At 48.7% G+C, this 25,037-nt stretch overlaps 1 protein-coding gene across 1 annotated transcript in view; it reads right to left on the bottom strand.

Moving 5' to 3' along the window:
- Positions 1–5,251: 5,251 nt before the first annotated feature.
- The window catches only part of NFKBIE (NFKB inhibitor epsilon), a 28,942-nt gene continuing 9,156 nt past the window's right edge, over positions 5,252–25,037 (bottom strand). The window contains exons 3-7 of the mRNA XM_063918818.1: positions 18,215–18,317; positions 10,372–10,573; positions 8,973–9,061; positions 7,129–7,377; positions 5,252–6,618 (exon numbers count right to left, since the gene is read on the bottom strand). Of these exons, the coding sequence (XP_063774888.1) occupies positions 6,553–6,618; positions 7,129–7,377; positions 8,973–9,061; positions 10,372–10,573; positions 18,215–18,317 (709 nt within the window). The 3' untranslated portion in view covers positions 5,252–6,552. The remainder of the gene's footprint in view (positions 6,619–7,128; positions 7,378–8,972; positions 9,062–10,371; positions 10,574–18,214; positions 18,318–25,037) is intronic.

The following is a 25,037-nucleotide window of genomic DNA, read 5'->3' on the forward strand; positions in this document are numbered from 1 at the left end:
CCCAGGAACAGTAGACGTGTCGTAGGGACCAGCTGTGACTTTGGAATATTGATAATCCAACCGTGCTGTTGTAGCACCTCCTGAGATAGTGCTACCCCGACCAACAACTGCTTCCTGGACCTCGCCCTACTCAGGAGATCGTCCAAGTACGGGATAATTAAAACTCCCTTTTTCGAAGGAGTATCATCATTTCGGCCATTACCTTGGTAAATACCCTCGGTGCCGTGGACAGACCGAACGGCAACGTCTGGAATTGGTAATGACAATCCTGTACCACAAATCTGAGGTACTCCTGGTGAGGATGGTAAATGGGGACATGCAGGTAAGCATCCTTGATGTCCAGTGATACCATGTAATCCCCCTCTTCCAGGCTTGCAATAACCGCCCTGAGCGATTCCATCTTGAACTTGAATTTTTTTATATATGTGTTCAAGGATTTCAAATTTAAAATGGGTCTCACCGAACCGTCCGGTTTCGGTACCACAAACATTGTGGAATAGTAACCCCGTCCTTGTTGGAGGAGGGGCACCTTGACAATCACCTGCTGGGAATACAGCTTGTGTATTGCCTCTAACACTGCCTCCCTGCCTGAGGGAGTTGTTGGCAAGGCAGATTTGAAGAAACGGCGGGGGGGGGAAGACGTCTCGAATTCCAGCTTGTACCCCTGAGATACTATTTGAAGGATCCAGGGATCCACCTGTGAGCGAGCCCACTGATAGCTGAAGTTTTTGAGACGGGCCCCCACCGTACCTGACTCCGCCTGTGGAGCCCCAGCGTCATGCGGCGGACTTGGCGGAAGCGAGGGAGGACTTTTGCTCTTGGGAACTGGCTGTATGTTGCAGCTTTTTCCCCCTACCTCTGCCTTTGGGCAGAAAGGACGCGCCTTTAACCCGCTTGCCCTTATGGGGCCGAAAGGACTGTACCTGATAACACGGTGCTTTCTTTGGCTGTGAGGGAACCTGGGGTAAAAATGCTGACTTCCCAGCTGTTGCTGTGGAAACGAGGTCCGAGAGACCATCCCCGAACAACTCCTCACCCTTATAAGGCAAAACTTCCATGTGCCTTTTTGAATCTGCATCACCTGTCCACTGCCGAGTCCATAAACCCCTCCTGGCAGTAATGGACATTGCCCTAATTTTAGATGCCAGCCGGCAAATATCCCTCATGTATAAGACTGCGCCTTTTATATGCTCTATGGTTAGCAATATAGTGTCCCTGTCTAGGGTACCAATATTTTCCGACAGGGAATCTGACCACGCAGCTGCAGCACTGCACATCCATGCTGAAGCAATAGCTGGTCTCAGTATAATACCTGTGTGTGTATATACAGACTTCAGGATCGCCTCCTGCTTCCTATCAGCAGGCTCCTTTAGGGCGGCCGTATCCGGAGACGGTAGTGCCACCTTTTTTGACAAGCGTGTGAGCGCTTTATCTACCCTAGGGGGTGTTTCCCAACGTGCCCTATCCTCTGGCGGGAAAGGGTACGTCATTAGTAACCTTTTAGAAATTACCAATTTCTTATCGGGTGAAGCCCACGCTTCCTCACACACTTCGTTTAATTCCTCAGATGAGGGAAAAACTACTGGTAGTTTTTTCTCCCCAAACATAATACCCTTTTTTGTGGTACCCGGGGTAATATCAGTAATGTGCAACACATTTTTCATTGCCTCAATCATGTAACGTGTGGCCCTATTGGAAGTTACATTTATCTCATCGTCGTCGACACTGGAGTCAGTATCCGTGTCGACATCTGTGTCTGCCATCTGAGGTAGCGGGCGTTTTAGAGCCCCTGATGGCCTTTGAGACGCCTGGGCAGGCACAGGCTGAGAAGCCGGCTGTCCCATGTCGTCAAACCTTTTATGTAAGGAGTTGACACTTTCACGTAATTCCTTCCATAAGTCCATCCACTCAGGTGTCGACCCCGCAGGGGGTGACATCACATTTTCCGGCATCTGCTCCGCCTCCACATAAGCCTCCTCATCATACATGTCGACACAGCCGTACCGACACACCGCACACACTCAGGGAATGCTCTGACAGAGGACAGGACCCCACAAAGCCCTTTGGGTAGAGAGAGAGTATGCCAGCACACACCAGAGCGCTATATAACACAGGGATCCCACTATAATGTGTTTTTTCCCTTATAGCTGCTTATATTATATATACTGCGCCTAAATTTAGTGCCCCCCCTCTCTTTTTTACCTTTCTGTAGTCAGGACTGTAGGGGAGAGCCTGGGAGGGATCCTTCCAGCAGAGCTGTGAGGGAAAAATGGCACCAGTGTGCTGAGGGAGATAGCCCCGCCCCTTTTTCGGCGGACTTCTCCCGCTTTTTCTGGAAATCTGGCAGGGGTATTTTTACACCTATATAGCCTTCCTGACTATATCTGGTGTAGATTTGCCAGCCAAGGTGTATTATATTTCCCTCAGGGGACCACCCCACCCCCCCCCCCCCCCCCCCGGCGCCCTGCACCCATCAGTGACCGGAGTGTGAGGTGTGCATGAGGAGCAATGGCGCACAGCTGCATTGCTGTGCGCTACCTTGTTGAAGACCGAAGTCTTCTGCCGCCGATTTTTCCGGACCACTTCTTGCTTCTGGCTCTGTAAGGGGGACGGCGGCGCAGCTCCGGGACCGGACGATCGAGGTCGGGCCCTGTGTTCGATCCCTCTGGAGCTAATGGTGTCCAGTAGCCTAAGAAGCCCAAGCTAGCTGCAAGCAGGTAGGTTCGCTTCTTCTCCCCTTAGTTCCTCGTAGCAGTGAGTCTGTTGCCAGCAGATCTCACTGAAAATAAAAAACCTAAATTTATACTTTCTTTTCTAGGAGCTCAGGAGAGCCCCTAGTGTGCATCCAGCTCAGCCGGGCACAAAAATCTAACTGAGGTCTGGAGGAGGGTCATAGTGGGAGGAGCCAGTGCACACCAGTTAGTCCTAAATCTTTCTTTAGTTTGTGCCCAGTCTCCTGCGGAGCCGCTATTCCCCATGGTCCTTACGGAGTCCCAGCATCCACTTGGGACATCAGAGAAAGAAAGAAATGGGACAGAGGAGCAACTGATAGTGTAATAGGTTTGTACAAGCAGGAGGTCACTGGATACAGATACGTGATGGAATATATTCAACGTGGCTCTAGGGGTTAGTGATCCGGAATTTTCATCCTTTCTATAGGTGATGAGGTAGGAGTGGAAGTGCTCGGAGTGAGTAGTGATTTAACGCGTGTGAGGGCCAGGACCACCAGTGATCAATCAGGACGGTACTAGCTAAGGTGATGTTAATCTGGACTTTTTTACATCATGCACCAATCTTTGCAAACACCTCCCCTGTTTTGACCACTGGTCCTATGCCAGTTTTTTACTTTTTTTTTTGTGTTCAATAATTAAAAATTATTTTGGTGTGTTAATACTCCATTTGTGAATTATTGACACTCGGCTTTCCTCCCCATACGTACACCGCCACCCATGTGAGGAGTGGAATTGGGGATCCAGGACTTCTAGGACCATCCCAAAGATACCTTTATATACAGACTTCAACACCTTTGAGTGTGAGTCGGGTACGCCCATTTCTCATGTATCCTCTGTCCCGTTCGGGTGTGAGTGACCTTGAGTGATACAACTGGATTAACGAAAAAAATTCCAGCCCAAGGGAAAGATACCTTTATGCACCTTTGCCCTCCTTGTATGGATGTGAGTGTGGTACGCACCTAAGCATCAGTTTAGCATAAAGGTCACCTATTATCCTAACAGTCACATGACCACGTGTTGTTGTATACGTACTACACCATCATTCGTTCTCTCCTTTTCCGCTGAGAAAAAAACCCTGACCGAGCGCCATCTCTGTGTAAACGAGGAAGAAAGAAGGAGGACGATCAACGAAGGATCAAAGATACCTTTACATGCAAGACTGACCCTGACATAACGTGAGTAAGGTACGCGTTAAATCACTACTCACTCCGAGCACTTCCACTCCTACCTCATCACCTATAGAAAGGATGAAAATTCCGGATCACTAACCCCTAGAGCCACGTTGAATATATTCCATCACGTATCTGTATCCAGTGACCTCCTGCTTGTACAAACCTATTACACTATCAGTTGCTCCTCTGTCCCATTTCTTTCTTTTCTCCAAACCGCGAGGATAAGAACTTTCCACCTCGGAGGAGTGGGAGAAAAAAAAGAAAAAAAAAAAAGAACTAAGAAATCAAAGATACCTTTATACGCGGGACATACCACGACTCCATAGTGAGTACAGTACGCATCGAGTCTTCCTATACCTAGCACCTCTGTTTTGAAAAAGAACTGCAGCAGAGACCAGAACTGGGTCATGGACTGATCGATTAAGAACTCAGAATTACTTTATTATTGTTCATTGTTGTTGGATGAGCGCAGAAGGGATTCCTAATTTTCTCAAATTTTAACTTATTCAGTGCCTAGTTCCTGTGGAACCGTCCATATCCCTAGAGTACTCCAGTGACCCCTAGTGGATAAAAAAGAAACAATAAAACTAGAAAAGCCCCTAGGAGCTCCCCTAGCTGTGACCGGCTCCACCGGGCACATTTTCTAAACAGAGTCTGGTAGGAGGGGCATAGGAGGGAGGAGCCAGCCCACACTATTAAACTCTTAAAGTGCCCATGGCTCCCAAGGGACCCGTCTATATTCCATGGTACTAATGTGGACCCCAGGATCCTCTAGGACAGGGGTGGCCAATCAGTCAGAGACAACGATCCAAGATATTTTGTTAGGTACATCAAAGAGCCGACTTTGAGCCGAAGACGCACTTGCAAAAATGGGGTGCGACCTTGTGCCTGCTATGCCACGCCATTGGTATAAAATACATTGAAAAAGCCAGATCCAAGATAAAATACAATGAAAAAGCCACTTCTACATCAAATAATTGAAAAGGCCAGATCCGCATAAAATATATTGAAAAGCCAGATTCACATAATACACTTTAGTTCCCCCATGTGTCACTCCAACCAGCTCCCCCATGTGTATTTGGCTCCCTCAGTTCTCAGTCTACGTAGTGCTGCTGCATGTCTGGCTGGAGTGCAGCAGTTTACAGATCTCTTGTGGTCACGTGACTTTGAGTGTTGGGAGCCACATTTGAATAAAGAAAGAGCCACGCGTTGGCCACCACTGCTCTAGGACGTAAGAGAAAATGGAGATGTGACAATCACACATGCAGGAACCTAAACCTGTAACCTAAAGAAAGGCAGGTGAAGAAATGACCTCAATACTCAATAACACGAGCTCCAAACAACCACTGAAAGGATAACAGCAGAATAATAAATGTGATTTATTTCCTTGTACACTTTAAGCTAATGGGGGAGAAAAATTGCACAATTTCAGGTATTGCAAAACATGAAATGAATCTCTGTTGAGGAGGTTGGATTCCTAACAAATGGGTAAACATAATGTAACGTTGCACGCGGTGCACGGGTGACAAGTCAGGCGCATACTTACCAGAGTTAATGTATTTTATGGAATTAGGTAGACTCTGTACCCCTCGCAAAGGTAGAGAGAAAAGAAGGGTAGAGGCAGGCGCAGATAAGGAGGGTATATGGTAGACATGGGCACACATAAGAAGTGTATTCGGTGGTAGTGAGCGCAGATAAGGAGGGTATTTGGTAGACGCGGGCACACAAGAAGTGTATTCGGTGGTAGCGAGCGCAGATAAGGAGGGTATTTGGTAGACGCGGGCACACATAAGAAGTGTATTCGGTGGTAGCGAGCGCAGATAAGGAGGGTATTTGGTAGACACGGGCACACATAAGAAGTGTATTCGGTGGTAGTGAGCGCAGATAAGGAGGGTATTTGGTGGAGATGGCAGCAGCTGTCGCAGGAAAGGCCTCATTAATGAATTTCCTTTTTCAGAAGGTCCAAACGCACCAGACAAAATAGATCTTTAGTTATAAAGTTGTCTTTGCATCACTAAAGCCTACTGACATTATTATTATAAAGCAGACACCTGGATAACTGAAAGACGGTACGGGAAGAGGTAAGCGGAGCTCACTCAGAAAGGCAATTCATAGAGTTCCGTAGGAGGGACTAAGAGCACATGTGACAGTGACCGTGGGGAAGGGGCAGACAGGGAACTGTCAGTGATACATGTGGAAGACAATGAGGGGAGAACATGAAGGAAACAGCTGAAACTGTGTCATCTTGCACATACTGTACACCATCCTAGCGCAGGACATTTTCCAACTGAAGATCCTCTCAGCTTCCAGCTGGGTCACGTTTCCTGAAACGCTGGATTTTACGTGACCAATACAGCGATAAAGTCTGAGGCGTAGTAACATTTATGGACCCCAATACTCCAGTTGATCATCTGTGCAGAATACGGCTCACAGAAGAAGGATTTCTTTACATGGGGCTGTAACCATCTGTCCAATCTTTTTTTTAGCCCTTTTTCCACCAAACATCTGGTGGGGTAGCTGGAATTGGCTCAATAACACGGTCCTTGTGACTGTGGCTGATTGGCCAAGCAGTCTCATTATGTCCTCCGCGATTGGCCAAGTTTGGGCGAGTCTCATTTGGGTTCACGGGGGTTGCTGTAGTTCACTTGTCAGGCAGACGTCACCACAGGTTTTCCTGAAATCATCAGGTCATCAAAGGGTAGAAGAGCAAGAAGCTGAGGAAGAGAGGAGTTACATAATTTTCTCATTTATGTTTTGTCAATTAATTCACGAACAGTTTATATATAACACAGAATGGGGGCAGATGTACTAAGCCTTGGAGAGAGAAAAAAAAAACTGGAGAGATGAAGTACCAACCAATCAACTTCTGCCATCATCTTTTAAACCCAGCCTGTAATAGGACAGTTAGAAGCTAATTGGCTGGTACTCACTCTCTCCAAGTTTTGATACACATGCCCCTTAGTCAGAAATGTGTGGCAGGGGTGTGGGATCATTAGGTCGACAGCCAAAAAAAAGGTCAACATGTAAAAAGGTAGACACTGGAAAAGGTTGCCAAGTACAAAAGTGGTCAACACAAGGTTTTTTTTTTTGGGGGTGCCATTTACCATTTTAAACCACGTGACCCCAATTAGTGTACCGCTTAGCTTAACACGCTTCGGTGTAGTTCACCACGTACGATCAAAACATTAAAATAAGGTTTAGAGATGTAATTACATTGCTCTTACCTGGTTATTCCCTTCTGCGAGATCTTGTGGGGTGTCTCCTTCTCGATTTCGCTGCAAGATGTCTGCTCCGGCTTGGCATAAAATCCTGGCAAGTCCAGCATCCTTTCTACCCACTGCCAAGTGCAATGGGGTGCACCCATTATACATGAAAGCGTCCACCTGGGGGCGATGTTGCAGCAGATGAAGTAGTAGGGGCCTGTCCAGCATCTCCACAGCAAGGTGCAGTGCGGTCTTACCACTAGTGCCATCCTAGATGGTGAGAGAAGGAGAATGTCAGCATTGAATCCAGAGTCTGGTCAAAGTAATAGCAGCACATAACCATGGGGGTAATTCCAAGTTGATTGCAGCAGGATTTTTGTTAGCAATTGGGCAAAACCATGTGCACTGCAGGGGAGGCAGACATTACATGTGCAGAGAGAGTTAGATTTGGGTGGGGTGTGTTCAATCTGCAATCTAATTTGCAGTGTAAAAATAAAGCAGCCAGTATTTACCCTGCACAGAAACAAAATAACCCACCCAAATCTAACTCTTTCTGCACATGTTATATCTGCCTCCCCTGCAGTGCACATGGTTTTGCCCAATTGCTAAAAAAATTCCTGCTGCGATCAACTTGGAATTACCCCCCATGACAACATTACAAAGTGGAGAATAAATAAATATATTACCACTGACTCATCAAAAAAAAACTGAACCATAAGGACTAGGAACTTGAAATGTGGACAGTAGCTTGCTTTTGTGACATAGGCACCCACTAAGAAGGGATTTTTCGAAATTCCAGCCACAAAGGGGTTAAAAGGGGTGAGATAATTCCCCCCTCACAGAGGACAGTTAAGACAGCCGGGGCTATAAAGAGTGCATGGTGCCGGCGATACAAAGTTGCGGAGGGTGGAGGACACAATGCTCTGTACCTGGACTTCCTTACAGTGGCATTTACAGAACACTCCATTATTCCAATAGGGGAGCCACATCAACTGCCACCCCTAAACACTGTCAAACATCGCTGAGAGTGGGTCCCCTATTTGAATAATGGACTGCTCTAAAACTGCCACTGGCAAGGAAGTGCAGCCTTATTGTTCAGGAGATTTTGTGATGAGTCGGTGGTATTTTCCATGTAATTTTTAGATTATATATATATATATATATATATATATATATATATATATATATATATATATATATATATATATATATATATATATATTTCAGATATAAGTACTTAACCAACCTATTTCCAGTCACGAGAGGATAGTGTCTCAATTATCAAAGGTTAACCTGTCTTTCGAACTAAACATTACCGAACCTCTTAGAGAGCATTAGGAGGAAAGGAGAGAAAAGAGATATTTTAACTCTTAAATACATTTAAAGGAAAGCTTGATAGTCAGCAACTGCTTATGGGCTGTGTAAAGGCTACCGACAGCTCTCCCAGTGACCTTAAGTGCTGTGCAAAAATCTTTACCTTTTTACCTCAAAAGGAGGAGCCCTAAGGAGAGCTAGAAACTAGTCACAGCATTTACAGCACTGAGCAGGGCAGCATTAGAGGCGGGATGGGGTAGAGAAGGAGGTGGATTGTTCTCCTCAGCGCCAGCCTTTTGAAAGCATCACTCTGGGGAAGACCCGCCAGGAGCTGCGGCCTGACAAAGATTGGCAGCGGTAGGCGGAGCTTGTCCTGTTGTAAGTAATTAGTTTAACACGAAGTCCTCCAAAATTAAAGTTGTACGAACGGAAATACTTGAAATTCCGTAGCGAAGCACGGGTATTCAGCTAGTGGACTAATAAATATACGATGGTGACATGTATACAGGCTGGGCCAAAACGTCATAGAAACCAAAACCAAGATCCGCAACCTGACTGTTGATGTCAGCTCCACTTTCCAGCAAAAGAGAGATGAGGTCATGGTTCCTCTTCAGGGTGGCGATGTGCAAACAGCACAGTCCTGTGGATGGAGAGGAACATAGGGACACTGAGAGACTGTAAGCAGATAGACAGATGTCACTGTTAGAGAAATGGGACAGAGACATAGTAAAGGGACCCCCACCTAAGCCAGAACCTGACGTACAGCTGCCCTCACCCAGCACACACTGTCACATACTGTAACTAGTGTGTGACAGACGTATCATAATCTGCCTGTATGCCAACTGCTGCCTGCAGTGTCTCCCCAGCCAATCCCCATGCCACCTGAAGTGTCTCCCTTCCTCCCTACCTGCGCGTCACTCTGCTATTGGAATCCAGCGGCTCCCCAGCACCCTCCTGCGTCCTATCCATCCCCCACTCCTTCAGCCAGCCAGATCTCCGCAGCCGGGGAGATGGACATGACCGGGCCAGGAGTGAGCTGGTGCTGTACACTCAGGTACTGAGGGACAAGATGAGGCTGCAGCTCATGCTGGATGAAACTGCTCTGGTGACCCTGCAAGGAGCTTCCAGCAGTAAGGAGGCAACTACTGCGCCCAGCACTGCATCCCCCCAGTACTGCCCGAACTGCCATCTACCATTATCCCCCCCTTCCTACCCCAACTGCCACATACTCTTATCCCCCTCTATCCCCTCCCTTCATTAACACCCAGCTTTACCCCAACTGCTGCCTGCCCTTAAGCCCCTCTACTCCAACTGCTATCTGCCCCCAGTACTGCCCAAGCTGCCACCTTACCCCACCCCCAGCACTGTCCCAAATGCTGTCTGCACTTACCCTCTCCCTACCCCCAGCTCTGCCTGCCCTTTACACCCCTACCCCGACTTCTCCTTGTCTCAATAGCCAGCTCTACCCCAACTGCTGCTTGCCCTTAACCCACACTACTCCCACTGCTATCTGCCCCCAGTACTGGCCACCCGACACCAGCATCGCCCAACTGCTACCTGCCCTCACCCCCTCTCTGGCCCCAGCAGTGCACCTATTGGCAATGTAATTCTACGCATTATCCGTACTGGAAAGGAGTGTTCAGTATGTGTAGGGCATGTGGGGTGGTCTGATGCTATATGGGGAGCTCAATCATAATATGTGATGGGACCTAGACACAGTGGAGTAGGACCCCAATTTTTTTTTTTTTTTAAGTGAAGACACATACACTTTTTAACTCGGCGCGGTCACGGAGTAGCCCTTCTCACGTCATCATATAGGGATAACAAGCTGCCAGCACAATTACCACAAGGGGCTGGGTGAAGGCGGCAGCACCCCCTATATCACGGGTAATCACATGCACCCCTCCAGCTGCCCTAACCCACTGTACACAGCAGCTATCTCTCCATCACCTTTCCAGTTCTGTAACTGCAGGTTCTGTGGTCCTCTGGGGTCCTGGAGCAGAATCTTGGCACAGGCCAGGTCTTGGTTCTCACAGGCCAAATGTAAAGCAGTGTCACCTTTCCTGTCTTGTAGCTCCAGGCTGACGCATTTCCCCACCAGAGCCTCCACGACATTCACCTGACCCAGGTAGACAGCCAGGTGCAGAGCAGACTGTCAGGGGTACAGGAGATACAAGAACGGTTATGCGGCCTTCGTTCTACGCATATACTCCCTGAAGGGGAACGCTACTATATAGGTGCTTTATCAGCTGCCAATCATTTCTATAGCCATCAATAAAATACACTCCGAATGCCAGGGAGGCACCAAATAATAAGAATTTACTTACCGATAATTTTATTTCTCGTAGTCCGTAGTGGATGCTGGGAACTCCGTAAGGACCATGGGGAATAGCGGCTCCGCAGGAGACTGGGCACAAAAGTAAAGTTTTAGGACTACCTGGTGTGTACTGGCTCCTCCCCCTATGACCCTCCTCCAGACTCCAGTTAGGATACTGTGCCCGGACGAGCGTACACAATAAGGGAGGAATTTTGAATCCCGGGTAAGACTCATACCAGCCACACCAATCACACCGTATAACCTGTGATCTGAACCCAGTTAACAGCATGATAACAGAGGAGCCTCTGGATAGATGGCTCACAACAATAATAACCCGATTTAGTTAACAATAACTATGTACAAGTATTGCAGACAATCCGCACTTGGGATGGGCGCCCAGCATCCTCTACGGACTACGAGAAATAGAATTATCGGTAAGTAAATTCTTATTTTCTCTATCGTCCTAGTGGATGCTGGGAACTCCGTAAGGACCATGGGGATTATACCAAAGCTCCCAAACGGGCGGGAGAGTGCGGATGACTCTGCAGCACCGAATGAGAGAACTCCAGGTCCTCCTCAGCCAGGGTATCAAATTTGTAGAATTTAGCAAACGTGTTTGCCCCTGACCAAGTAGCTGCTCGGCAAAGTTGTAAAGCCGAGACCCCTCGGGCAACCGCCCAAGATCAGCCCACCTTCCTTGTGGAATGGGCTTTTACAGATTTTGGCTGTGGCAGGCCTGCCACAGAATGTGCAAGCTGAATTGTATTACAAATCCAACGAGCAATAGTCTGCTTAGAAGCAGGAGCACCCAGCTTGTTGGGTGCATACAGGATAAACAGCGAGTCAGATTTTCTGACTCCAGCCGTCCTGGAAACATATATTTTCAGGGCCCTGACTACGTCCAACAACTTGGAGTCCTCCAAGTCACTAGTAGCCGCAGGTACCACAATAGGTTGGTTCAGATGAAACGCTGAAACCACCTTAGGGAGAAAATGAGGACGAGTCCTCAATTCCGCCCTGTCTGAATGGAAGATCAGATAAGGGCTTTTACAGGATAAAGCCGCCAATTCTGACACGCGCCTGGCCGAGGCCAGGGCCAACAGCATGACCACTTTCCATGTGAGATATTTTAACTCCACAGATTCAAGTGGCTCAAACCAATGTGACTTTAGGAACCCCAAAACTACATTGAGATCCCAAGGTGCCACTGGAGGCACAAAAGGAGGCTGTATATGCAGTACCCCTTTTACAAACGTCTGAACTTCAGGAACTGAAGCTTGTTCTTTCTGGAAGAAAATTGACAGGGCCGAAATTTGAACCTTAATGGACCCCAATTTTAGGCCCATAGACACTCCTGTTTGCAGGAAATGCAGGAATCGACCTAGTTGAAATTCCTCCATCGGGGCCTTACTGGCCTCGCACCACGCAACATATTTTCGCCAAATGCGGTGATAATGCTTTGCGGTTACATCCTTCCTGGCTTTGATCAGGGTAGGGATGACTTCATCCGGAATGCCTTTTCCCTTCAGGATCCGGCGTTCAACCGCCATGCCGTCAAACGCAGCCGCGGTAAGTCTTGGAATAGACAGGGTCCTTGCTGGAGCAGGTCCCTTCCTAGAGGTAGAGGCCACGGGTCCTCCGTGAGCATCTCTTGAAGTTCCGGGTACCAAGTCCTTCTTGGCCAATCCGGAGCCACGAGTATAGTTCTTACTCCCCTCCGTCTTATAATTCTCAGTACTTTTGGTATGAGAGGAAGAGGAGGGAACACATACACTGACTGGTACACCCACGGTGTTACCAGAGCGTCCACAGCTATTGCCTGAGGGTCCCTTGACCTGGCGCAATACCTGTCCAATTTTTTTTTTTTTTTATTTTTTTTTTAGGCGGGACGCCATCATGTCCACCTTTGGTTTTTCTCAACGGTTTACAATCATGTGGTAGACTTCTGGGTGAAGTCCCCACTCTCCCGGGTGGAGGTCGTGCCTGCTGAGGAAGTCTGCTTCCCAGTTGTCCACTCCCGGAATGAACACTGCTGACAATGCTATCACATGATTTTCCGCCCAGCGAAAAATCCTTGCAGCTTCTGCCATTGCCCTCCTGCTTCTTGTGCCGCCCTGTCTGTTTACGTGGGCGACTGCCGTGATGTTGTCCGACTGGATCAGAACCGGCTGACCTTGAAGCAGAGGTCTTGCTTGGCTTAGGGCATTGTAAATGGCCCTTAGCTCCAAGATATTTATGTGAAGTGATGTCTCCAGGCTTGACCACAAGCCCTGGAAATTTCTTCCCTGTGTGACTGCTCCCCAGCCTCGCAGGCTGGCATCCGTGGTCACCAGGACCCAGTCCTGAATGCCGAATCTGCGGCCCTCTAGAAGATGAGCACTCTGCAACCACCACAGGAGAGACACCCTTGTCTTTGGTGACAGGGTTATCCGCTGATGCATCTGAAGATGCGATCCGGACCATTTGTCCAGCAGGTCCCACTGGAAAGTTCTTGCGTGGAATCTGCCGAATGGAATTGCTTCGTAGGAAGCCACCATTTTTCCCAGGACCCTTGTGCACTGATACTTGGCCTGGTTTTAGGAGGTTTCTGACTAGTTCGGATAACTCCCTGGCTTTCTCCTCCGGGAGAAACACCTTTTTCTGGACTGTGTCCAGGATCATCCCTAGGAATAGAAGACGTGTCGTCGGGATCAGCTGCGATTTTGGAATATTGAGAATCCAACCGTGCTGCCGCAACACTACTTGAGATAGTGCTACCCAGACTACCAACTGTTCCCTGGATCTTGCCCTTATCAGGAGATCGTCCAAGTAAGGGATAACTAAAACTCCCTTCCTTCGAAGGAGTATCATCATTTCGGCCATTACCTTGGTAAAGACCCGGGGTGCCGTGGACAAACCAAACGGCAGCGTCTGAAACTGATAGTGACAGTTCTGTACCACAAACCTGAGGTACCCTTGGTGAGAAGGGTAAATTGGGACATGGAGATAAGCATCCTTGATGTCCAGAGACACCATATAATCCCCTTCTTCCAGGTTCGCAATCACCGCTCTGAGTGACTCCATCTTGAATTTGAACCTTTGTATGTAAGTGTTCAAGGATTTCAGATTTAAAATAGGTCTCACCGAGCCGTCCGGCTTCGGTACCACAAACAGCGTGGAATAATACCCCTTTCCCTGTTGTAGGAGGGGTACCTTGATTATCACCTGCTGGGAATACAGCTTGTGAATGGCTTCCAATACCGCCTCCCTGTCGGAGGGAGACGTCGGTAAAGCAGACTTTAGGAAACGGCGAGGGGGAGACGTCTCGAATTCCAATTTGTACCCCTGAGATACCACCTGAAGGATCCAGGGGTCCACCTGTGAGTGAGCCCACTGCACGCTGAAATTTTTGAGACGGGCCCCCACCGTGCCTGAGTCCGCTTGTAAAGCCCCAGCGTCATGCTGAGGACTTGGCAGAAACGGGATAGGGCTGTTTGCTGCAGCCTTTTTCCTCTCCCTCTGCAACGGGGCAGAAATGAGGAGCCTTTTGCCCGCTTGCCCTTATGGGGCCGAAAGGACTGCGCCTGATAATACGGCGTCTTCTTATGTTGAGAGGCTACCTGGGGTAAAAATGTGGATTTCCCAGCCGTTGCCGTGGCCACCAGGTCTGTTAGACCTACCCCAAATAACTCCTCCCTTTTATAAGGCAATACTTCCATATGCCTTTTGGAATCAGCATCACCTGACCACTGTCTTGTCCATAACTCTCTTCTGGCAGAAATGGACAGCGCACTTACTCTTGATGCCAGTCGGCAAATATCCCTCTGTGCATCACGCATATATAGAAATGCATCTTTTAAATGCTCTATAGTCAGTAATATACTGTCCCTATCTAGGGTATCAATATTGTCAGTCAGGGAATCCGACCAAGCCACCCCAGCACTGCACATCCAGGCTGAGGCGATTGCTGGTCGCAGTATCACACCCGTGTGAGTGTATATACATTTTAGGATATTTTCCTGCTTTCTGTCAGCAGGTTCCTTAAGGGCGGCCGTATCCGGGGACGGTAGTGCCACCTGTTTAGACAAGCGTGTGAGCGCTTTATCCACCCTAGGGGGTGTTTCCCAACGTGCCCTATCCTCTGGCGGGAAGGGGTATGATGCTAATAACTTTTTAGGAATTAACAGTTTTTTATCGGGGGAAACCCACGCATCATCACACACTTCATTTAATTCCTTAGATCAGGGGTGTCAAAGACAAGGCCCGCGGGCCAAATCCGGCCCGCCAGACCTCGTCTGATGGCCCGCGGTGCCGCCGCCATGAAACCCCCTTCTCCCGAGTGCCCAGCTCGGGGGGGGCGGGGTTTCGCGGAATGACGCGATTGCGTCGTGACGTCACGGCGCAAACGCGTCATTCAACGAAACCCCGTCGGAGGAGGGAGAAGGGAGCCGCGCAGACGAGGAGGGAGAGGCGGCTGAAGAGCGGCGAGAACCGCTTCAAATGTAAGTCAGCCCCTCTCCCTTCCTCTCTTTCTCTCTCTCTCCCTCCTTCCACCACCTGCCACAATGTGTAAAATGGGGACCTGTACCTGCCGCTATGTGTAAAATGGGGACCTGTGCCTGCCACAATGTGTAAAATGGGGACCTGTGCCTGCCACAATGTGTAAAATGGGGACCTGTGCCTGCCACAATGTGTAAAATGGGGACCTGTGCCTGCCACAATGTGTAAAATGGGGACCTGTGCCTGCCACAATGTGTAAAATGGGGACCTGTGCCTGCCACAATGTGTAAAATGGGGACCTGTGCCTGCCACAATGTGTAAAATGGGGACCTGTACCTGCCGCTATGTGTAAAATGGGGACCTGTGCCTGCCGCAATGTGTAAAATGGGGACCTGTGCCTGCCGCAATGTGTAAAATGGGGACCTGTGCCTGCCGCAATGTGTAAAATGGGGACCTGTGCACTATAAAAGGGGGCACATGGCTGGGCACTATAAAAGGGGGCACATGGCTGGGCACTTTAAAAGGGGGCACATGGCTGGGCACATATAAGGCAGGTGGAGCGGTAAATTTTGGATAGACCTACAGATACAACCGGCCTTTTGATGGGGACCAAACTGCTGATGCGGCCCCCGATGAATTTGAGTTTGACACCCCTGCCTTAGATGCAGGAAAAACTACAGGCAGTTTTTTCTCACCAAACATAATACCCTTTTTATTGGTACTGGTATTATCAGAAATATGTAAAACATTTTCCATAGCCTCAATCATGTAACGTGTGGCCCTACTGGAAGTCACATTCGTCTCTTCATCGTCGACACTGGAGTCAGTATCCGTGTCGGCGTCTGTATCTGCCATCTGAGGTAACGGGCGTTTTAGAGCCCCTGATGGCTTTTGAGACGCCTGGACAGGCACAGGCTGAGTAGCCGGCTGTCTCATGTCATCAATCTTTTGTAAAGAGCTGACACTGTCACATAATTCCTTCCATAAGCTCAGCCACTCAGGTGTCGACTACCTAGGGGGTGACATCTCCATTACAGGCAATTGCTCCGCCTCCACAACATTTTCCTCCTCATACATGTCGACACAATCGTACAGACACACAGCACACACACAGGGAATGCTCTGATAGAGGACAGGACCCCACTAGCCCTTTGGGGAGACAGAGGGAGAGTATGCCAGCACACACCAGAGCGCTATATATATATATATACAGGGATAACCTTATAGAAGTGTTTTTCCCCTTATAGCTGCTGTTTTATTAATACTGCGCCTAATTAGTGCCCCCCTCTCTTTTTTAACCCCTTTCTGTAGTGTAGTAACTGCAGGGGAGAGCCAGGGAGCTTCCCTCCAACGGAGCTGTGAGAGAAAATGGCACCAGTGTGCTGAGGAGATAGGCTCCGCCCCTTTTTCGCAGACTTTTCTCCTGCTTTTTTATGAATTCTGGCAGGGGTTAAAATACATCCATATAGCCCTGGGGGTTATATGTGATGTATTTTCGCCAGCCAAGGTGTTTTTATTGCTGCTCAGGGCGCCCCCCCCAGCGCCCTGCACCCTCAGTGACCGCAGTGTGAGGTGTGTATGAGGAGCAATGGCGCACAGCTGCAGTGCTGTGCGCTACCTTGGTGAAGACTGATGTCTTCTGCCGCCGATTTTCCGGACCTCTTCTTGCTTCTGGCTCTGTAAGGGGGCCGGCGGCGCGGCTCTGGGACCGGACTCCGAGGCTGGGCCTGTGTTCGGTCCCTCTGGAGCTAATGGTGTCCAGTAGCCAAGAAGCCCAAGCTGGCTGCAAGCAGGCAGGTTCGCTTCTTCTCCCCTTAGTCTCTCGATGCAGTGAGCCTGTTGCCAGCAGGTCTCACTGAAAATAAAAAACCTAAAACTAAACTTTCATTAAGAAGCTCAGGAGAGCCCCTAGTGTGCACCCTTCTCGGCCGGGCACAAAAATCTAACTGAGGCTTGGAGGAGGGTCATGGGGGGAGGAGCCAGTGCACACCAGGTAGTCCTAAAGCTTTACTTTTGTGCCCAGTCTCCTGCGGAGCCGCTATTCCCCATGGTCCTTACGGAGTTCCCAGCATCCACTAGGACGTCAGAGAAAATAAGATTTTACTCACCGGTAAATCTATTTCTCGTAGTCCGTAGTGGATGCTGGGCGCCCGTCCCAAATGCGGACTTTCTGCAATACGTGTATATAGTTATTGCTTAATAAGGGTTATTGTTATGAGCCATCCGTTGAATGAGGCTCAGTTGTTGTTCATACTGTTAACTGGGTAAGGTTATCACAAGTTGCACGGTGTGATTGGTGTGGCTGGTATGAGTCTTACCCTGGATTCCAAAAATCCTTTCCTTGTAATGTCAGCTCTTCCAGGCACAGTTTCCCTAACTGAGGTCTGGAGGAGGGGCATAGAGTGAGGAGCCAGTGCACACCAGATAGTACCTAATCTTTCTTTTAGAGTGCCCAGTCTCCAGCGGAGCCCGTCTATTCCCCATGGTCCTTACGGAGTTCCCAGCATCCACTACGGACTACGAGAAATAGAATTACCGGTGAGTAAATTCTTATTATTTCCATTGTCACTAAGGTTTCTAAGTTATCCGATGTTCCACCATACCAGGCTCACTAAGCCATCATTCCCTGCTGGGCGCAGAGGCATGCGCCAATATGCTCTGCTCTGCTGCCAGGGGACATAGGCACAGAGGGAAAACAGACAAGTAGAAGACGAGTGGATACAGGATACAACTGCTTTTCCCACTTCCACATGCAAAGTTTGTAAGTGTCTGGAAAACTGATTATTTCAATCAATATTTAAATCCAGAGGTCTGGATACACAGACAGTGTATAGAAAACAAAATAGGGGTGGGATGGGGAAGGGGGTTACCTGGCGCACAGGAAAAAGATACCATAGCTGTCTAAAACCCCTTGTTTGTAATATAGCCATGTTCCTCCACTGTGTATTGCGCTGCTGAACCCTTGTGATGTGGCGTCACCTTCCACAAATAGCATACCTGATAAAGGTCGTTCTGGATGTCTAAGACTTCCTTGGGAGCCAGGGAGATGATGTATTCGGATAGTTCTGGGATTGAGTGAATGATAGACAGGTGCAGGAGCCTGCAGGGAGAGAAACAGCGTCACTATAGTGCATGACTTCCTATTGCCCCATGATGAATACAATCCATACAATAGTACATCAGCCCTGGAATGCCAATGCTACCGCATCAACGCCTTAGTGTGAGCCACATGCGGCCCCCAGCTCCTTCCTTCCTCTATTGTCAGATGTGATTGTTACAGACTGTATATCTTGCATTAAAATGTCTCTTTGACTAAGAGTATTGTTTTACTTTATTACAGTACGGAGATATGAGTACGCTAGCCACAGGTGGGAGCCATCTGTATAAGAAGTGCCCGGGAAGGGGGAGAGAGTGGGTAGACCACCCCCTTGTGTTAGACAGCACATGACTAGGATTTCAGCAGGCATCTGCCCCAAAAGGTGATTTCCTTATACTGAATTTCTGCAGGCTGCACCATGTGACACAGGTGGAAGTACAGCAGCTGCAGCAGAGAGAACAGGGCACAGAGACACAGGGCTGAGACATGCACACCTCCCCGGCACTGGGGATTTCCACAGCCTGAAATAACAACTCACCACATCCTTGTGTTATTTCACTTTCTAGCACAGATCAGACCAGTTTTTACTGCACCATTCACAGGAATAGGGGCTAGGCCCCACAATACCCACCTGCAAGTCACCATGGCATGGTTTCCCTGCTGGAGCCACAGTCATGGTTAGGATCTGTAGCGGACACCGGGTACCACACGGCAGAGCATGGCGGGGAATGCCAGATGGCGTTATTGTAACCAGTCACATCATATGTAACCTATTGTTCTGTGCATAACATGTTACAGGGATACACAGAGTGGATTCTTATAGTATGGAAGTAAAATATCTTGAATTCAATTTCAGATGACAGAAGTCAAGGCTATAGGGGGATTCGAGTCCAAATAAAAAGCTCAAGTTTCTGGTCACAGTAACACAATGAGGCTGCAGCAGTGACAACAGCGGATAGGAATGTCACCAACCTGGGGAAACCACGGTCACTCTGAAACAGCCTCCAAAGCCACACGATAGGATGACAAGAAGAGCTTACAGTCATGTTATAAGTCAGTGTCATTAGAGGAACAGTGGCAGGAGGGGGACATGGAGGTCTTTGAGACCCAGCGCATCTCACTGTGTCAGAGGTTACTTCCCCTGTGTAAATCATGCGCTGAGCACTTCCGAATATTAAACCACTCAGACATCAGGGGAAAAACAAAAGTGTCACATCTGCCAGACTGTGAAATGTCTAAGCCACTGTCCCTGGGACCTATCACCATTGGAAGTCCCAGATGGAACATCAATCTCAGTTTTGCAGTCACATTTTGGTGTCCAAATCCTAAAGCTTCTTCATAAAAACCCTTCTGGCCTTTTGTAAACACATGAATCACAGCATGTGCCAGTGAACAACCAGCAGGCCATGCTGGGACTTTTAGTTCTCCAGAAGCTTAAGAGCTAACACTTTTCTGGAGGATTATGGTACTCTCCATCATAAATGGACTGTGGGTACGGATGTTGGCCGTTGCCTGGGGAAAATGGTATACTGTATATGTGATGGAAGAGCACACGTACGAGGGTGGTTCAGCGAGTAGGGTAACAAGACCTCTCATGTGTAATGTCCTCTATTTCATTCTAATTCCCCGCCAGGCCAGAGCAGGTAGACCGCAGCTTTCCCTTACATCAGTCATACTGTCCCAGCATCAGGTGTAAGATGGCAACAGGTTTGGGTTTGGTGCACCGGCAGTGGGTGTGGCTCCCTTATTGGAATTTTACAGCCCCACCTCTGTAGCTGCCACTGGCAAGGAAGTTCCGGAACAGAGCATTTTTAGGTAAATGTATTATAGCGGCACGCACCGTTCCGCTATAACACTTCCTGCTTCACCTCACTACCGCTTCGCCTCTCTGTATTAACATCTTGTCTGCCGAAGCGCTCAGAGCAGACGCGCTGTGTCTCTGTCCCTGCTGTGGTGAATGGGTATCGCCAGGTGTCGGAATGGTCAGCGATGCCGACCGTTCATACATTGGCCGCGCATATCAGCCTGCTGACTTTTAGATATCAGCACAGATATGGACAGGGGCACATAACGCCGCTGTCACTGTGCCCTCACCGCAGCCATCATACTTGGGGGAGAAGCGGAATAGCACACAAAACGTGCACCGATACCGCTTCTCCCCCATATCGCCCCGTCATACATTTACCCCTTTGTACCTAATGGAATGGGTCATGTTGGGGGGTATGGTAGTGTATAAAGTTTTTGGCCTATTTGTTATACAAGCTGCTATTAAATGGAGATAACCCCATTTTGTCATGCTTATATGTGATGTTTCCCAAGCTGTGAATAGTGGAATACAAATAACCCACACTGGAACAAGTAGTCAGGAGTTATATGAACAAGCGCACATTCTCACTCAATGGAAACCCAGCATAATGACCTATACTCACCTTGCAGTGTAATACTACAACTCGCTCCTCAGTCCCCATCAGTGCACTACACCTCCCCCCACATCTTATACAGGGGACCCTATCAGTGCAGTACACCTCCCCCCGCATCTTATACAGGAGACTCCCATCAGTGCAGTACACCTCCCCCCACATCTTATACAGGAGACCTCCATCAGTGCAGTACACCTCCCCCCACATCTTATACAGGAGACCTCCATCAGTGCAGTACACCTCCCCCCACATCTTATACAGGAGACCTCCATCAGTGCAGTACACCTCCCCACGCATCTTATACAGGAGACCTGCATCAGTGCAGTACACCTCCCCACGCATCTTATACAGGAGACCCTATCAGTGCAGTACACCTCCCCCAACATCTTATACAGGAGACCTGCATCAGTGCAGTACACCTCCCCCCGCATCTTATACAGGAGACCTCCAACAGTGCAGTACACCTCCCCCCACATCTTATACAGGAGACCTCCATCAGTGCAGTACACCTCCCCCCACATCTTATACAGGAGACCTGCATCAGTGCAGTACACCTCCCCCCACATCTTATACAGGAGACCCCCATCAGTGCAGTACACCTCCCCCCACATCTTATACAGGAGACCTCCAACAGTGCAGTACACCTCCCCCCACATCTTATACAGGAGACCCCCATCAGTGCAGTACACCTCCCCCCACATCTTATACAGGGGAACCCATCAGTGCAGTACACCTCCCGCCACATCTTATACAGGGTGTTCCCCATCAGTGCAGTACACCTCCCCCCACACCTTATACAGGGTGTTCCCCATCAGTGCAGTACACCTCCCCCCACACCTTATACAGGATGTTCCCCATCAGTGCAGTACACCTCCCCCCACACCTTATACAGGGTGTTCCCCATCAGTGAAGTACACCTCCCCCCACATCTTATACAGGGTGTTCCCCATCAGTGCAGTACACCTCCCCCCACATCTTATACAGGGTGTTCCCCATCAGTGCAGTGCTCCCCCACCCAGATCTTATACAGGGTGTTCCCCATCAGTGCAGTACACCTCCGCCCACATTTTATACAAGGGACCCCCATCACTGCATTACACCTCCCCCCGTATCTTATACAGGGTGTTCCCCGTCAGTGCAGTACACCTCCCTCGCATCTTATACAGGGTGTTCCCCATTAGTGCAGTGCTCCCACATCTTATACAGAGGATCCCAACAGTGCAGTACACCTCCCCCAGCATCTTATACAGGGCATCCCCATCACTGCAGCACACCACGCCCTGCATCTTATACAGGGTGTTCCCCATCAGTGCAATGCTCCCCCACCCATGTTATACAGAGGATCCCCATCAGTGCACTACACTTCCCCCCGCATCGAATACAGGAGGATCCCCATCAGTGCAGTACTCCCGCTTCACTCATCTTATACTTGGGTGTTCCCCATCAGTGCAGTACCGTCCCCCCCACACACAGAATCTTATGCAGTGGATCCCCTTTTGTTAAAGAAGCAAAAAAATAAAATAAAAATTAAGCTTTTTTTTTGGGGGGGGGAAGGGGGGGGGGGGCTAGCGGCTAGCACACATTAATTGAGGATTTCTCCAAGTTGTTGACCTATTCCGTCAAGCCTGACAGTCACAGAGATCCGATTCCTACGTCACCTGATGTCTGTCTTTTTCATCAGGGCAACATAATAGTGCTGAGAAAAGGACTTGGATGAGTGACTGAGCAGACAAGGGATCGTATGTAATAATCTCCAATTTGCTGGTTCTGGTGCAATGCATGGCCAGGCTGCATTTGCCTTGTATCTAACTGGTGCTTTAAATCCAGTGGCTATTTGCCCATGATTGCATTAGAACCTGCAAATCAGAGTCTATTACCGTCTTTCAAACACCAAAAGTGGCCTTCTGGGGAGACCGGCTTTATCGCAACAGAAAACACGTCTACACTGGTGTAACTGCCCCTTTGAGAATTCTGTAAGGGCAACAATAGCAGAGAATTGAGGGGGAAAAACACATGATTTAATGAGAAAGAAATACAGGTTGAGTATCCCATATCCAAATATTCCGAAATACGGAATATTCCGAAATACAGACTTTTTTGAGTGAGAGAGTGAAACCTTTGTTTTTTGATGGCTCAATGTACACACACTTTGTTTAATGCACAAAGTTATAAAAAATATTGGCTAAAATGACCTTCCGGCTGAGTGTATAAGGTCTATATAAAACATAAGTTCATTCTGTGCTTAGATTTAGGTCCCATCACCATGATATCTCATTATGGTATGCAATTATTCCAAAATACGGAAAAATCCGATATCCAAAATACCTCTGGTCCCAAGCATTTTGGATAAGGGATACTCAACCTGTACCAGTCTGTGATATTGGGGTTTCTTCTCACCGTCTGTAACCGCTTATGTTGCCAATTACTACTGCGTCATAAAGAGGTAAAGGGGCAGATATACTAAGCAGTGATTTAAGTGGAGAGGTGCGCCAGTGGAGTAGTTGCCCATGGCAACCAATCAGCATTGACATAACATTTACAATTTGCATAATACAAATGTATACAGAGTAGCTGACTGGTTGCCATGGGCACTTCACTTTCATCACTGCTTAGCACATGTCCCCCTTACTCCCTGCTCACACCAAGCTCCTGCATCTAGAACCACTTACTGATTACTTCTATCAAGTCTGCTTTGGTAGCATGCAGCTGGCGCAAGCGACAGCTAAATAACAGATAAGCGTTTATGGTCACCAGGAGGGCATGGAGACATCTTATGGAAACAGGAAGATGTACTAAGCATTGAAGAGTGATAAAGTGGAGAGAAAAACTACAAGCCAATCACCTCCTAAATGCCGTATTAGAGGCTGTGTCATAAAAATGACAGGTGACGATTGGTTGGTAGTTTAGTGCTCTCCACTTTATAACTTCTCCAGGATTAGTACATCTGTCCCTTAAGATGATGTTCATTTGCTCCAAGTCCAATAAAGGACAGAGGGGCAGATGTATTAACCTGGAGATGGCATTTAAGGAAGCGATAAACCAGTGATAAATGCAAGGTGATAAACACACCAGCCAATCAGCTTCCATATGTAAATTAACAGTTAGGATCTGATTGGCTGGTGCATTATCACCTTGCACATATCACTGGTTTATCACTTCCTTATGCCTTCTCCAGGTTAATACATCTGCCCCAGTATACTCAATCAAGGTACTGAGAACACACAGCATTCACCATTCAGATTCTTTAGAACTCCGATGAGTAAGATTAGATGACACTAAAGGTCAATTAATACATCTGGAAGCAGAATTTCATCACCGTACAGAGCTGTTTAGTGATTACCTGATGCAGGGTGTGATCCAAATGTAATGGTGCAAAGGACAAATGAAATATTAGAGGGGACAGGGGACACCACTGTCAATAGTGGTTACTTAAAGGGAAAGAGGGAGAAGAGCAGCCGCCCACCAGGACCAACGTTGCAGGAAACAGTAGAAAGTGGACACACCTGGTAGGAGCTATCAAAAGTCATAAGGGGCTGATACTCTAATCATAAAAGTGTCACCCAGATGCGGGCAAAAACTCTAAGTGTCGAAGGAAAGAAACAGGGCTGAAATCTTCAACTCACTGACATGATGAATTAGACCAGCGGTTGCCAACCCGTCGCTAGCTCGCCGCTCTAATCAAAGTAGCTAGCTTGCAGCGGGCGGAATTCAGCTGAGCAGCCGCATGGAGTGTGACGGAGCCCGCACCCCAGGGCATTATTTGTGTACCTGGCACTGCCGGGGGGGGGGGGCATTGCTTGTGTACCTGGCACTGCTGGGGGGGGGGGGGGGGGGGGGGGGCATTGCTTGTGTACCTGGCACTGCTGGGGGGGCATTATTTGTGTACCTGGCACTGCTGGGGGGGCATTATTTGTGTACCTGGCACTGCTGGGGGGGCATTATTTGTGTACCTGGCACTGCTGGGGAGGTATTATTTGTGTATCTGGAACTGCTGGGGGGGACATTGATTCTGTATCTGGCACTATGCGGGGGGGCGCATTACCGTTGTGAGGCCACACGCTTTCCTGCGGCCACACTCACTTTCACAGGCATGCGCGCGCATTGCTGGGGGGAGGGGGTGTTTTCCAAAAGTAGCTCACACCCCAATTAAGGTTGGAGACTACTGATACCCCTTTTCCACTAACGAGCACGGGTCGCAGCCGGGAGCCTGACACAGGAGCTGCCCCCTGCTGCGACCCGTGTTCGGTCCCTTTCCCATTAGCAGTCACAACCCGGCAAATGCCGGGTTGGTGACGCTTCTAGA

The sequence above is a fragment of the Pseudophryne corroboree genome, chromosome 4, assembly GCF_028390025.1.
Source record: "Pseudophryne corroboree isolate aPseCor3 chromosome 4, aPseCor3.hap2, whole genome shotgun sequence".
NCBI lineage: Eukaryota > Metazoa > Chordata > Amphibia > Anura > Myobatrachidae > Pseudophryne > Pseudophryne corroboree.